The 16,077-nt window shown below is 43.4% G+C and overlaps 1 protein-coding gene across 2 annotated transcripts in view; it reads left to right on the top strand.

The window, feature by feature from the left end:
• The first annotated feature begins 225 nt into the window (after positions 1 to 225).
• Positions 226 to 16,077, top strand: part of WBP1L (WW domain binding protein 1 like) — a 69,797-nt gene continuing 53,945 nt past the window's right edge. Inside the window, exon 1 of one of the 2 annotated variants that reach the window (XM_084846444.1) lies at positions 226 to 394. In XM_084846444.1, the coding sequence (XP_084702570.1) occupies positions 341 to 394 (54 nt within the window). In that variant the 5' untranslated portion in view covers positions 226 to 340. Of the gene's footprint in view, positions 395 to 422; positions 565 to 16,077 lie in introns of those variants that run through there. The other variant, XM_084846442.1, reaches the window with a different exon arrangement.

The following is a 16,077-nucleotide window of genomic DNA, read 5'->3' as shown; positions in this document are numbered from 1 at the left end:
TTAGAAGAACACCTGCATCCGGTAGGTCTCACTTCAGCGTAGGTGTGCAAATGATTGCAGCGAAGAGTTAATTCTCGCTTTCTGCCCACCGCAGTAGCTGAAGGCTGGATATTTTTAAAAAGAGGCTAAACGCTCCTCGCTTCGTCGGTTTTCTATCCTCTGTCCCTTTAAATGTCTTCGATAAAATTGGCAGGGAGCCCTTCGCTATCCAAGCACATTTCCGCCACACTTAACATGGCCGCTTCCCAACGCCTTCCATTATCGTCGCCCAGAAGGGCGGAACCTACTCTCCATGCCCCCGTTTCTGGAGCTGCATTTTAAATAGCAGCGGCGAAAGCCAATGGAAGAAAGGAAGGTCCTCCTGCTGTCCAATGGGAAGCACAGCATGGGTGGGGTAAGCTTCCCGGGGTACTCCAGTTCACGGGCCAGACTCGCAGTAGCCGGGTGAAGTTAGGTGGGGAACGGGGGGTGGGGGGGATGGAGAGGAGGCTCCTTGGTGCAATGGCTCTGCTCCTCTTCCAGGCCTTGCCCGAGGGGTTGCCGGCCAGCGTGGAGCCCGCGCAGGTAGGAGGGGCAAACGAGGGGGTTGGGGGAGGAGTTCGGGGTTCAGGGTTCAGGCCTCCGAGGTGAGGCGAGTGAAGGGCAGAGTGTGCAGGCAGAAAGGGGCTGAGTTGGAGAGGGTAGAGGAAAGGAAGCAAGTCGGGGGGGGGAGCGACAGGGGGGCCTCTGTCACCACAGGAGGTGCATCTCGCAGGAGGTCTTGGTTATAGGTTTGGGGTCAGCTGTTCTAAAAGGCCTGCAGGGCCCGGAGATCTTACTGAAGTGCTGGAATGAGACGAGGGTGCCTGTTGTGTGGCTGTGGTGGAGTATCATTTCTTGTGGAAAAGGAAGCACCTCCTGGGATACTGAGTGGTTTTGCAGAAAATGTCTCGCCGTCTCGCACGTTAAGCTTTTCAGTCATATGTAAAACGTGATATAGTGGTAAATGTGAAGTGCTGGGCTCGTCAGGCTAGCGTATACATGCACGCATCAAAGAGAAGCAATGCGATAGCGTAATGCCCAACTTCTTAGGGTGAACATGACTTCAGTCTTCTGACTGCATAGGTTCGACTTGTAAAACACACTGAGCTTTAGCAAAATACCTTCAACTAGCCGAAATGCAACCTTTAGGTTTTACTTAGAAATGGAAGCTATCTTGTAAAGAAACATTACCATTTCAACTGCTGGTGTGAAGTAACGACCTCATCGAAGGAAAGATGTATCCAATCTCTGCTCGATTTTACTCATTCCCTGACTTCCTCTGTGCTGTCACAAAGGGTAGAAAAACTTGAAATCTTCGTTATCACCTCATTCACTTGCCAGGGCAAGGAAGAGTCTGTGCTCTGGTAGATGATGTCACCGTTCCTGCTCTGAAAAAATCCCAGAGTTGCACTCCCCTGAATTCCCATTCCACTACACCACTATATTTAAATGTGTTGCTATATAAGGGAAAAAGAGAAACATAAAGTTGTCATGTGGGATTGCACATGTGTTTCACTGAGTATACAAGTGTAAGTAAAGCACACATGCTGCTATTCTTCTCATGCCTAAATATGCAATGCACATATGCTGCCTCAGTTGTGAAGGATGAATGTGTGTATTATTGCCCCTATGACAGCAAAGGCCTGATCCTTCCCAGTTGTGTATTTTAAAGGGCTAAGCCAGAGTTGGGGAACCTATTTCTGCTGAAGGGCTGAAATCAACAGAAGCTCTTCGGGGCTGCATTCTAGGATGTGGTGACGGCCACCAATTTCGATGGCTTTAAAAGGGGGTTGGACAAATTCCTGGAGCAAAAAGCTATCAATGGCTACTAGCAGTGAGCTTATGTACACCAATTGCTGGGGAACGTGGGTGGGAGGGTGTTGTTGCGCTCATGTCCTGCTTGTGGGTTTCCTGTGGGCAGCTGGCTGGCCACTGTGTGAACAGAATGCTGGACTAGATGGACCCTTGGTCTGATCCAGCATGGCTCTTCTTATGTTCTTAGTGATGGGTGGGGCTGAAGGCAAAGGGGGATGACCAAAGGGAAGAAGGTGGGCTCAAAATATAATCATATTGTATTTGTAGCTTAAAAGCTTTTGCTCCCAATAACTAAGCCATATGAGAGATATTTCAACCTCTTAGAATGGGGCAAAACATCACGAAAGCTGGGAAATCAAATGATTGGTGGTTGGGGGAAAGGGGGTGGGGATGAGGGAAAGAGGAAGGGCATTACCATAGCCATCTGGGGGACCCCAGAGGGCCTGATTGGGACCCCAGAGGGCCTGATTGGGACCCCAGGAGTGCTGGGCTTGGTCTTGGTCTTTGGACCTGAGGTTCCTAACCCCTGTTGTAAGCTGCAGATAATACACACGTACCCTTCACATAGGGCATGTGTTTTACATTAGACCATCCTTATGTGAGTACAAAAACTGCATGAAAAGCTGCTCTGTGTAGGAAAGGTGTAATGTGAGAAGCAACCCTAAGTCTTGAAGGGTAGCTATTTTTGAATTTGTAGCAGCAAAAATGATAGCATTTTCTTTTTAAGTGCTTCAGCTATCAAGCTTGCATAGGTAAGAAACTTTTTTGTCAGATGCATGAAGTTTGCAGGCGAAACAGGGCAGTCTCTCCCTGACGGAATGAATGGATGCAACTTGGATGTAGTAAATGGAAACCTATAGAAACTAGAGGGAGAACACTGTGTTCTCCCCAGGCATTTTATCTCTGACCTTAAGGTCACTCTCCTTAAATTAAAAAGACTGGGAGACTGAGAAACTGCAAACTGAGTGTCAAACTTGTTAATGAGTGCTATCTAATGGTCTAAATAATGATTATGGAACAAAAAGTAAAGGGTGTTTCAAACACTATTTACTATTTGTGCCTTTATGTTCCACTAAGTTTAATTTTTGTATTGTATTACTGCTTTAGGAATGTGTACCTTGCATATTGCTTGTTGAAGTCTATTTTGTTATGTCTTTTCATACACTAGTTGGTCTTTAAGATGCCATAGAGCTCTTTTTTTTTTTTTGCAAACATATCTCCGGAAAACAGTGGGACTCCTTTAGAAAAGGGTGAGAGAAAGGGTTTGGCATTTATTATTGAACTTTCAAGGAATTGGAATAGGGAGCATGTTTTGTAATAGAAGTGTACTTTGGGTCTTTGGGTGGAGATGAGGCTATTCTGAGGGAGCTGGAGGATAGTCTGCCAAATCAGAGGGGTAATGGTGTCTCTGGTGCTAAGAGCAAGGCATCTGTTTAGCTTCAGCCTTTGTTCATTCCTTCAGCTGTATGGGAAAGTTCTATATTTGTTTGCCTTAACAAGGCCTTCCTGCATTGTATAAGATTAACATATCGGGTTTAAATTCTCCTAAAGAACATGCTTTTACCATTTCATCTTTCCGGATTTCAGCGCAAGGATAATATGGGCATGACAGGCCTTACAGGTCTTGTCAATGTATGTGGAAGGATAGGTCTCTAAGGCAAGTGAGAAGAAGTGAAGAATGGAAGTAGGTATTACGCAGTGAAGATGGATCCTGCCATAACAGTTGACCTCTTCTGTGTAGTCCCAATCCTGTGACAGTGTTACTTTTTCTTGTCCATCTCCTAATTACTCTATATATTAGTGACCAAACAGTGACTTGTGAGCCTCATCATCACCCAATAATTCAAGGAAGAGAATCTCACATAATGGACTAAAAACTGCCTGCTTGTAAAGCTGTTGTTGCATCACTTGGTCCCCAATCATCTGCAAATATTCTAATTGATGATGGGGAGAAACTGTCAAGGAATGCTGAAAATCAGTTGAGCGACTGTATGGAAGTAAAACAGGGGTGGGCAACCTGTTGTCTTCCAGATGTTGTTGGACTCCAGTTCCCTTCAGCTCTAGACAGTATGGCCTATGGTCAAGGATCACAGGAATTGGGAATCCAACAACACCTGGAGGACTGCAGGTTGTCCACCCTTGAAGGTTGTGTTGGCTGAAAGAAAAGTTTTGCATAGGTCCTAGGAAGTGAACGCAGCATGCTGCAGAGGGTTGGGAGGCAAGACATATAAGTGATTTGTGGACTGAACTGGCAGATGGGAGGTGTGGGATATCACATAGAGGGCTTAGGAACAGGACACCCTCTGATTTTAAGAGTGTAGTGAATTGGATATGTTCAATATAGTTTCATATATTGATCCAAGATAACTTAGATTCAAAGCCTAGCATATATAGGTTTAGTAGAAATAAAATTAAAAAAAGGAGTTTAGATAGTTATTCCTTAATCACAACAGAAGTTTTCTCTCATGCACTCCATTTTCATCCACATACTTGGACAGAAGGTGATGGGGATCTGAGTGTGTGTGTGCGTGCGTGTGTGTACACACTAGAAGCAGTGCAGGGACACAAAATAAGGTGTTCCTAGGGATGGCATCCAGGGGAGGAAATTGTCTTATACATATGGAGGATAGAGAAGTGAGCACTGTTCGGGCAGAAGGGAAGGAAGGTTACGAGGGAGGGTGATGGCAAGGCTGCATGTCTTAATGATCTTTGGCTGCATAGAGGTTTGTGATTTTTAGGTTCAGGAGCTCTGCTCCCTTCTAAGTATTGTACTTGCTTTAACATGGACATCCAACACATTATTTTAATATTTATAGAGCAGCTAAAACTGTTAAGTACAGCATTCAAGATTTAAAAAAAACCACAGGCCTTCTCAGAGGCGCACAATCTATAGCTGTACTTCTTACAAACTTGTATTAGATTGCTGTTCCAGCTTGCTGTAACTTGGGCTAGAGGGGAATGTACTGAGCCCTGCCTCTTTTGGATGAAATCAAATGCATGTAATAGACCAGCCTTTCCCAATGAGGTGCCCTCCAAGATGTTTTGGACTACCACTCCCACGATTATTTGGCCATGCTGGCTAAGGCTGATGGGAGTTTAAGTCCACAACATCTGCAGGGCACCATGTTGGAGAAGGCTGAAATAGACTCTAGGTAACAGTTTTCAGCTGAGGGGGAAGAGACATAAAATATTGTCCAGTAGTACACCTTCTGTGTGGGAAATGAAAGATCCTTAAATGAGAGAAAAATGTTAATACAGTGGTTGTTGCTAGGAGTTAAGAGGCAGACAAGATAACGAGTTAGCAGAGTTGGTGAGTCTCCAGACAGGATCCTGGAGATAAGATATCTAAAGAGGGGGCAACATTGTCATTGAGGTGTAAGTGGAAGGAAGGATGGCTGAAAGAGGCAGAGAAGGAAAGAGGCCAGTAAAAAAGATGGGGGGGGGGTTGTAAAAATTCCACATGATCAGAGGGAAGGAGAGGATGGCTGCTCTTTGTGTGAAGAGAGGGAGAACTGGGAACCACAGGTATAGTTGGTACACTGTGTGTGTACTTGAGTTTCACATGCTGAACTGAAATCACCAGGTGAATTTTTAGCTGCAAGTCTCTCACAGAACATAACATATCGTTCAAAGAGACTTCATCACAAAGGCTTTAAACAAAACGTGATTCATAGCAGTAAAGACAAATTATCTTTGCCCATAAAGAGTGAATACTGAATATGGAAGAAACAGTTTGGGAAAGGTTGCTAGAGTGGTAATGGAGGACATTGTAATAGGTCTGCCTGTTTATGTAGATATTGTGAAACAAGGAATGCATAGAGGTCAGGGTTTTATAGTGGGTAATGCCACAAAATAACATTCTTCAATGGATATGGCAAGTGAGTCTAAGGAAGACAGAAGAAAGGAAAGACGCTCTTAAGGTGTTTCTAAGAGAGAAGAGGAGCATGTAAAACGTGTTTTTGTAATCCAATCTTGTGTGATTGTGGCAGCAGCTCATTGTGCTGAGTGGAGTACAACTGATGCGCCATACAGATAATGTTTGAAAGTCTTCAAAATGAGGTCACAGGTAAGTTTCATGTAAGGACTTCGCTATACAATTTTATTTTTTCTTTCTTTCCACTCTTACTTGTAGGACCGATGAAAGCCCTGTGGCAGTGATTCCCAAAATTCATAGACATTTTGTGTGTTTAGGCAATAATTGTTGGTTCCCTCCCTTACTGTTACGTTCTCTTAGTTCTTTGTGGTACTCTATTCCAAACAAATTGCTAGTTTCCTGACAACCCACTCCATAAGAATTCTCTAATTCACAGGTGGGTCCTTTCCTCCTTTAGAGAATCATTTTCCTATAGTTTCCAGAGTGGTAACTATGTTAGTCTGTTGCAGTATAGAATACAAAGCGTCTTGTGGCACCTTAAAGGCTAACACATTTATTCTGGCATATGCTTTCATTGACATTGTGCACTTCATCAGATGCATGATGAATAGCCAGCATATAACAGGCTATGTGTGGTACAGTGATTTTAATATATTTTTCTTCAGTCTCATTTTTAAAAGTATAAACTTTCTTACTGCTACTTAGATGGTGCAGGGTTAGACATTATTGCATCTAGCAGCCGTGATTCTTAAGCCTCTTGGCAGCTTTCGATACTATCTACCATGGTATCCTTATTGACCACCAGGTGGGGCTCGTCCTTGGATGTGCTGTTTGGCAGTGGTTCTGGTCCTTTCTGGCTGGTCATGTCCAGAAGGTGGTACTGGGGGATTACTGTTTGACTCCATGTGCATTGGCCTATGACGTCCCACAGGGTTCTATCTTGTCCTCCATATTTAATATTTACATGAAACTGCTGGAGAGGTCATTCAGAGCTTTGAAGTAAGGTGCCACCAATATGTTGATGAGACCCAGTTCTATTGCTTTTACAGCTAATACCAAATAAGCGGTCAAAAGTCTTAAATGTTGCCTGGGTTCAATAATGGGCTGGATGAGAGCCAACAAGGTGAGGTTAAACTCAGACAAGGTGGAGGTGTTGTTGGTCAGAAAGCTTGACTCGGGGATTGGGATTCAGCCTGTTCTGGAAAGAGTTACTCTCCTGAAGGATCAGATCAATAGCTTGGAAATGCTCCTTGATCTTACGCTGTCCCTGGATCTTCAGGTGGTGGTAGTGGCAAGGAGTGCATTTGCACAATTACACTTGGTGAGCCAGGTATTACCCTTCCTGAGTTGGTTTGACTTGTCAGCAGTTATCCATGCTTTCATTACATTGTGCTTAGACTACTGTAATGCGCTCAACGTGGGGCTACCATGAAGAGTGTCTGGAAGCTGAAGTTGGTGCAAAATGCAGCCTCTAGACTGCTAACGTAGTGATGGCCACCAATTTGGGTGGCGTTAGAAGGGAGTTAGACAAATTCCTGGAGGAAAAGTCTATCAATGGCAACTAGTCCTGATGGCTATGTGCTACCTTCAGTACCAGAGGCAGAGAGCCTATGTACACCCATTGCTGGGGAACATGGGCAGGAGGGTGCTGTTGCACTTGTGTCCTGCTTGTGGTTTCCTGGTTGACAGCTGGTTGGCCACTGTGTGAACAGAATGCTGGGCTAGATGGACCCTTGGTCTGATCCAGCATGGGTCTCTTTATGTTCTTAACTGCTGCACAGTATCAGGATCATACTGTACCTGTACTAAAAGGCCTGTACTGGTTGGCAGTTTCTTTCCGGGCTCAATTCAGGGTGTTGGTTTAAACTTTTAAAGCCCTAAACTGCTTATGACCGGGCTGTCGAAGGGGCAGCTTGTTTCATTATGAACCTGTTCAGTGATTAAGACCTGCAGGGGAGGCCCTTTTGAGAGTATGGGTACCTGCAGAGGCCCGTTTGTTGGACACGCATGAAAGAGCTTTCTCCTGTGTTGCTCCCAAAATATGGAATATGCTCTTTCAAGAACTATGATTGTCCCCACTCTTTTGGCTTTTAGAAAAGGTATAAAGACCCATCTTTTTAATTTAGCTCTTTAAATTATGTAGTTTTAATGCTTTAATGTTTAACTGTTTTTAAGGTTTTTGTTTCTTATTTTAAATGTTGAGCACCACCTTGATGACTTTTTAGCAAGATGAGGTGGTATATAAATGTTAATAAATAAGTATAATACCCTGTTTTCTTTGCTGAAATAGGGCAGATGTTTGCAAAAGCTCCATGGTAATCCATATTCTGCTCTATTCAGCAGCCTTAATTAGTCATGTCTTCATTCCTTTCTTCCAGTAAAGGAAACATGTTTGTTCGTTCTCTCTCTCTCTCTCTCTCTCTCTCTTCTAATACATTTCACAAGAACGTTTTGAAGGAAAACATTTTACTTTTCCAGTATGTATGAATGACAGTCATAAGCATTCGTGCAACAAAGTAAAGGGAAATAGTAAAGAACACCACCACAGTATTAGAGCTAGTGTTTAAATCTGCTACTGGTCATCACAGTTCCTCAGTGGAACAGGGTTTATTCCTCCCCCAATAGTATTGCTGATTATAGCTGTTAACTTCATTCCATAGAACCTAGTACAAGAGTGCAGAACCTCAGGCCCAGGGGCTATATCTGGCCTGCCTAGGGTCCAAATCTGGCCTGATGCCCCCTTCTTACTCTGAGCTTCTCCGAAATGGAATTCAGGCCTTGGGCTAAAAGAGGTTCAACACTTTTAACCTAATAGGAGGAGGCTCAATTCTGAGTAACTCCTATCTGCATGGCCTTGCCATGGGTTGTACTTCTTACTCAATCTAAAATGGAAGCCCGGGAGTCATTTTGCATGTATCCATATATTGCTTACAGATAAGCTGAATGTTGAGCAAGTAATATAATTAAACTGCATTCTTTGCTTTTTGAAAAAAGGAGCTTCTAAATCCAAGGTAGACTAAGTGTGGTCATTCATTGTGCTTCGGTGTGGTCATTGCATGATATTTGGCCTGTGAAGCACCTTTATCTGTTTCCTTTGTAATATGACTTTGCATAAACAAAATGCCTTTACAGTTTACTAACATAGTAGCATTAGAGTTAACTGGGTCTTCCCTCTTCTCCCCCTTCAAACACCTTGCTTTGGAGTGATTCTCCTATAACTAAAGCCGTTTCTGAGAATCCATTACCAGTAAAACAACAAAACTACTGAACAATTCAACCTGTGTACCTTTTATATAAGGCAGTGTTCCAGCCAAGATAATCTTGCCTTCCTTTGACTAGCAGCCTGTGCTTTTGATCATGTCCAATCTTGCCAGACAAAGTAGGGTCAAAACAGGTCGGTCCTGAAACACCAGAATCCAGCAGGTGGCATTCTTACCTCACTCAGGCTGAATTCAGTAGTTCTGTTGGGTGATAGGGATTATGTACTGGGATCTGTCCTGACTATTTACAGAAGTCTATTTTTGCAGAGCAATAAGAGCACCCCCCCCCCCAATGTATATAGGAAATGTATGTCTCACCCTTCCCTGTTGCTAGTCCCAGAGAGTCTAACAAAACAATTAAAAATGATCGGCAGAATAATAGAAGTCATAAGATCACAATAGTGGAATAAAACCAGTTTCAATCACAATTTCAAACAGACCAAAAAAGAACTCACTGGTGCCAAAAGGACATGAGTAGATGCTAGGCAAGCCTCCCTTATCCCTATTGTGGCATTAATCCTAGACCAGCATTAGTACCTAATTCTAGCTGCTTCTAGTCCCAAACAAAAAAACATGGTGGTGAACTTCTCTCAGTTAGATTGCGGGCAGGTTTGGATCTAGCAACCTTCACTTCTAAGGAAAAATTTCACATTTAATTTCTTTTTAAAAGCTACATGAGTGCAGGTGTAATGCTTTTAAAAATTATTTTAAAGGAGATTTTAGTGTTCTTTTCATGTACCTTTTAAAATGGCTTCAGAACAGTTTTTTGCATGGTGTGTGTGTGTGTGTTAGATTCCATTACTTGTCATAGGTCCTTTCCAATTGCTGCCTGTGACAGCTGCATTCAAAAGTACATAGAACTCTTGCAGCTGGTGCAACTTCTGAGGCCTTGTTGTTGTTCAGTCGTTAAGTCATGTCCAACTCTTCGTGACCCCATGGACCATAGCACACCAGGCCTTCCTGTCCTCCATTCTCTCCTGGAGTGTGCTCAAGTCCATATTCATTGCATCGGTGATGCAATCTAGCCATCTCATCCTCTGCTGTCCCCTTCTCCTTTTGCCTTCAATCTTTCCCAGCATCAGGGTCTTTTCCAGGGAGTTTTCTCTTTGCATTAGGAGGCCAAAATATTTGAGCTTCAGCTTCAGTAGTCCTTCCAATGAGCAGTCAGGGTTGATTTCCTTTAGGATGGACTGATTTGACCTCCTTGCAGTCCAGGGGACTCGTAAGAGTCTTCTCCAGCACCACAGTTCGAAAGCATCAATTCTTCTGTGCTCAGCCTTCCTTATAGTCCAGCTCTCACAGCCATACATTACTACTGGGAAAACCATAGCTTTGATTAGACGGACCTTTGTCGGCAAGGTGATGTCTCTGCTTCTTACTATGCTGTCTAGGTATGCCATTCCTTTCCTCCCAAGGAGCAAGCAGCTTTTAATTTCATGGCTACAGTGACCGTCTGCGGTGATCTTGGAGCCCAAGAAAGTAAAATCTGTCACTGCTTCCATTTCTTCCCCTTCCATATGCCAGGAAGTGATGGGGCCAGATGCCATGATCTTAGTTTTGTTAATATTGAGTTTCAAACCAGCTTTTGCACTCTCCACTTTCACCCTCAACAAGAGGCTCTTTAGATCCTCTTCGCTTTCTGCCATTAGGGTGGAATCATCTGCGTATCTGAGGTTGTTGATAATTCTCCCAGCAATCTTAATTCTGACCTGTGATTCATCCAACCCGGCGTTTCTCATGATGTACTCTGCATATAAATTAAATAAGCAGGGAGACAATATGCATCCTTGTTGTACTCCTTTCCCAATTTGAAACCAACCGGTTGTTCCATGTCCGGTTCTTACTGTTGCTTCTTGACCCTCATACAGGTTTCTGAGTAGACAGGTAAGGTGGTCTGGTACTCCCATCAGTTTCAGAATTTGCCACAGTTTGTTGTGATCCACACAATCAAAGGCTTTAGTGTAGTCAATGAAGCAGAAATAGACGTTTTTCTGGAATTCTCTTGCTTTCCCCATGATCCAGCGAATGTTAGCGATTTGATCTCTAGTTCCTCTGCCTCTTCGAAACCCAGCTTGTACTTCCGGTAGTTCTCGGTTCACATACTGCTGAAGCCTAGCTTGTAGGATTTGGAGCATAACCTGCTGGCATGTGAAATGAGCGCAATTGTACGGTAGTTTGAACACTCTTTGGCATTGCCCTTCTTTGGAATTGGAATGTAAACTGTCCTTTTCCAGTCTTGCGGCCACTGTTGACTGTTCCAAATGTGTTGGCATATTGAGTGCAGCACTTTAACAGCATCATCTTTTAGGATTTTAAATAGCTCAGCTGGAATACTGTCATCTCCGCTAGCTTTGTTTTAGTAAAGCTTCCTAAGACCCACTTGACTTCACTCTCTAGTCCGGCTCCAGTTCAGTGACCGCACTATCATGGCTATCAGGGACATTCAGATCTTTCCTGTATAGTTCTTCTTTGTATTCTTTCCACCTCTTCTTAATCTCATCTGCTTCTGTTAGGTCCCTGCCTTCATTGTCCTTTATCATGCCCATCTTTGCCCAAAAGGTTTCCTTGAGATTTCCGATTTTCTTGAAAAGATCTCTAGTCTTTCCCATTCTATTGTTTTCCTCGATTTCTTTGCATTGTTCATTTAAGAAGGCCTTCTTGTCTCTCCTTGCTGTTCTCTGGAACTCTGCATTCAGTTGGATATATCTTCCCCTTTCTCCCTTGCTTTTCGCTTCCCTCCTTTCCTCAGCTACTTGTAAAGCCTCATCAGACAGCCACGTTACTTTCTTGCATTTCTTTTTCTTTGGGATGGATTGAGTTGCTGCCTCCTGAACAATGTTACGGACCTCCGTCCATAGTTCCCCAGGCACTCTGTCTGTCAGGTCTAATCCCTTAAATGTATTCGTCACCTCCACTGTGTATTCATAAGGGATATGATTTAGGTCATACCTGAATGGATTAGTGGTTTTCCCGACGTTCTTCAATTTAAGCCGAAATTTTGCAAGAAGCAGCTGATGATCTGAGCCACAGTCAGCTCCAGGTCTTGTTTTGACTGACTGTATAGAGCTTCTCCATCTTTGGCTGCAAAGGACATAATCAATCTGATTTCGATACTGACCATCTGGTGATGTCCATGTGTAGAGTCGCCTCTTGTGCTGTTGGAAAAGAGTGTTTGCTATGGGCATTGTGTTCTCTTGGCAAAACTCTATTAGCCTTTGTCCTGCTTCATTTTGTACACCAAGGCCATGCCTGCCTGTTATCCTGGTGATTTCTTGACTTCCTACTGTAGCATTCCAATCCCCTATGATGAAGAGGACATCTTTTTTTGGTGTTAGTTCTAGAAGGTGTTGTAGGTCTTCATAGAACCGATCAACCTCAGCTACTTCGGGATCAGTGGTTGGGGCATAGACTTGAATTACTGTGATGTTGAATGGTTTGCCTTGGATTCGTACTGAGATCATTCTGTCGTGTTTGAGATTGTACCCCAGTACTGCTTTTCCCGCCCTTTTGTTGACTATGAGTGCTACTCCATTTCTTCTAAGGGATTCTTGTCCACAGTAGTAGATATGATGGTCACCTGAATTAAATTCGCCCATGCCTGTCCATTTTAGTTCGCTGATTCCCAAGATGTCTATGTTCAATCTTGCCATCTCATGTTTGACCACCTCCAGCTTACCTTGATTCATTGATCTGACATTCCAGGTTCCTAAACAATATTGTTCTTTACAGCATAAGATTTTCTTTTCACCACCAGACACATCCACAGCTGAGTGTCCTTTTGGCTTTGGCCCAGCCACTTCACTCTTTCTGGCGCTACTTGGAAATGCCCTCTGCTCTTCCCCAGCAGTATATTGGACACCTTCCTACCTGAGGGGCTTATCTTCTGGCATCATATCTTTTAGCCTTGTGATACGTTCCATGGGGTTTTCTTGGCAAGAACACTGGAGTGGGTTGCCATTTCCTTCTCCAGTGGACCACATTTTGTCAGAACTCTCCACCATGACCTGTCCGTCTTGGGTGGTCCTGCACAGCATAGCCTATGGCTTCACTGAGTTACACAAGCCCCTTCGCCACAACAAGGCAGTGATCCATGAAGGGGATCTGAGACCTACTTTTAACTTTTTCCAGAGTACAGTTGGAAATGCTATGAAAAACTGCAAACCAGTCTGACCGAAAACCATACTTGAACACAAAAATGACCATGTGTTCCAAAGTCAGTGGCAGCTCTATAATTGTCAGGTTCCCCATATAACCTGGACCCCCTGAGCAACTCCTTAAGGCTCTCTTGCCTATTTTAGAGTCCCACCTTTCTTTTACTTTCTCCTTTCCAATTATGTGGGGTTTAGACTGTAGGCATGGGGTGATTGATGCTCTAGGCACAGGGTTTAACCACAACAGTTTACTGGTATTTTAAAGCAAGCAAATCACATGTAAAGGTATTTACACAATAGAGCTGAGTGATTTTAAAGGCATTAAGAGAAAATAAAAGTTGCGTAACTCAAGTTCCTTTACACTAGCTGTACTTCGTCTTCTCTAGGCTGCTTCTTCCTGCTCCCTCTTTAGGCTCTCATCTCTTTGACTCCGCTCTTACTGGAACTCTCTCTCTTTATAGCCTCCTCCCTCAAAATGGAAAGTACTGTCTCAAACTTAAAGAAATGAAACGTAACTGGGGAACTGAAACTGAAACCTAACTGGGGAAATGAACCTACTCCTCTCAAGGATACCCCTCCCAACAAAAAAAGGTCTCTAGGCCTGACCTTTTTCCTTTCCTTGCTTCTGTGAGTTTCAAACCTTCACAACAGTATCAAGTGGCTCATTAGAAACTGTTGAAATTCGTTTCACAGTGGCTGTGCTTCTTATGGTAGCATGAAGGGAGTCATGAATTCAGTGTGGCTTAGATTGCAGTTTGTTCATGTTGGGTTGGATCCAGATTTAGTCAGAGTAGACCACTGAAATAAAAGGGACAAGGTAGTCATGGTTTCAGCAGATGTGATCTAAATTTAGTTAGGGTACGTCTAACACCTGGAATTGTGGACATCACTTCAGTATCTTTCTCACCTCTCCCTTAGGTATTGTTCACAGGATGGTAGATATTTTTTGAAAGATACCTCTCTTCTTTTTTTATTCACAGCCCCCTCTCCCATTCTGGAACATGAATGGGGTGTCCCTCGTGATCTTTTAGCAACCATACAGGAGGCCTAGTCTGAGTGAATGCAATACTGGTGAATACTGGCTTTGAAAATCATCCAGAATGTTTACAACCACAAATTTGTAATAACATGTTGCTGTTCTTGTGTGTGACTGAAGGGTTGTTGAGGTTTGATCTGTAGAGTTCTTTATTTCCTTTGATCATAAGCTGAGATAAAATACTAGCATTACTGGCAATTGCTGTAGGGTTGCTGAGATCAGAGTTCTGCAATTCTGTACCTCACAATTTCAAACCCTAAGACAAGGGTACAGAACTAGAAGGGGGTGGGGGCAAACCACCCCCACCAAGGCCCTCCATGGGCCAGATGATGTCAGTGGGTGTGGCCTTGCCTACTGATGTCATTGTCCCCCCCCCATCCTGTTTTGCCTTTCTCCATGCTGAGTTCGGTGCCTCTCTCAGCATGGAGTAAGGGACTTGGTTGGTATGGGGATGAGCAGCTGCTCCTCCCAGCACAGGTCAGGTCCCTGGCTTTGCAAGCATGCATCACCTCCATGAGGATGGCATGTGAAGCCACTCACTGCTGGAAAGGTCCCCTGGTATCCACATCCCCACTGTTATCTCCATGGGGATTCCTCATGATTCCTCAAGGGATGAACCCAAGGCAGTTCCACAGGCCTGATACAGAGCCTCCCTGTCTGAAGCTGGCTTGTTTCATTTGGATTCTTTATTTTCTTGCACATTCTTGTTTTCTTGGGGGATTTGGGCCTTGTTCAAAATCTAAAATTTAGTCCAGGATTATGGGAAAAGTGGTGGATTTTAGAATATTATGGGAAATTGAATTCATTGAATTTGAGGCCAGATTAAAGGATGGGGTGTAAAATCCTTCCCTACCAACCCGCCCGGTCACTGAGGTCATCAGAAGGCATGGTCCTGGTGGTTCCACATGGACCTATGGCCCGGTTGGAGTCTACCAGGAGAAGAGCCTTCAGTGTGGTGGCCCCCTTCCTGTGGAATTCTCTGCCTTTAGAGGTCAGGCAGGCGCCAACATTGTGTTCTTTCCGGCGCCTCCTGAAGACGTTGTTCTTTCAAGAGGCCTTCCTTGCTTGACCAGCCATGGGCTGTTAAATTCCACTTCGTTGGGATTTGTCTTTTTAAAAATGTTTTAACTTTTTAAACTCTTTTAACCATTGTTTTATTCTTATGTTGTTCACCGCTCTGAAATCTTCTGATGAGGAGCGGTATATAAATATTGTAAATAAATAAAATAAATAAATGAAGTAAAATAATGCACAAGCTTCTGTATAGTCAAAATTATGCTGTAAATGGTAAATTATGGTTTTCTAGACTCTCTGGCTGAAATAATTTGAGTTGGGAATAAGCTGCTGTGCTGTTCAAGCTGCAGTGTTGAAAGGCAGTCTTAAAATTTCTTATCTTTAGTCTCTTGCATATATTTTGCTAATAAGTATGAGAGATAAATCAGTGTTTTTTTCCCATTTTTCATGTTACAACAGACTTTTTCAGTTCAATTTACTCAAGGCGAGCATTTTGCTAAACTGGAATTTGAAGCAAGGCCCAGATGTACACAGTACAGGCCCACTGGCCCTGTACTTTCCCTTGCTTAAACAACAGTCTTGCTTTAGATGAACTTTAGATGAAGGACATGGAAACATTAAAAGCATGCTTCTTTCTGGATAGTTATTTGAGGAAAAGTAAGACACAGTGTTGGATTAACTTAGCTTTTCTTGCTGTATTGTTATGCAGCTCTAGGCTGGCTACGGGGACATAAGTGATTTTGATAATGAAGAATCCAAGGTTGCATTCTTTGAGTTGATACAATTGCAGAACTCTGTGTTCAGTGGCCTATAACAAAAAAAGATAGTATTGTAAGAACAAAATACATCTAGTAGGTTGTCACTGTATGAGGGAGTTTTGCAAAGTAATAGCAATGTTTGATATAT

Source organism: Heloderma suspectum, chromosome 3 (genome assembly GCF_057233095.1).
Source record: "Heloderma suspectum isolate Gila_16-S chromosome 3, 16-S_ref, whole genome shotgun sequence".
NCBI classification, from domain to species: domain Eukaryota; kingdom Metazoa; phylum Chordata; class Lepidosauria; order Squamata; family Helodermatidae; genus Heloderma; species Heloderma suspectum.
This window is presented reverse-complemented; position numbering and strand designations above follow the sequence as displayed.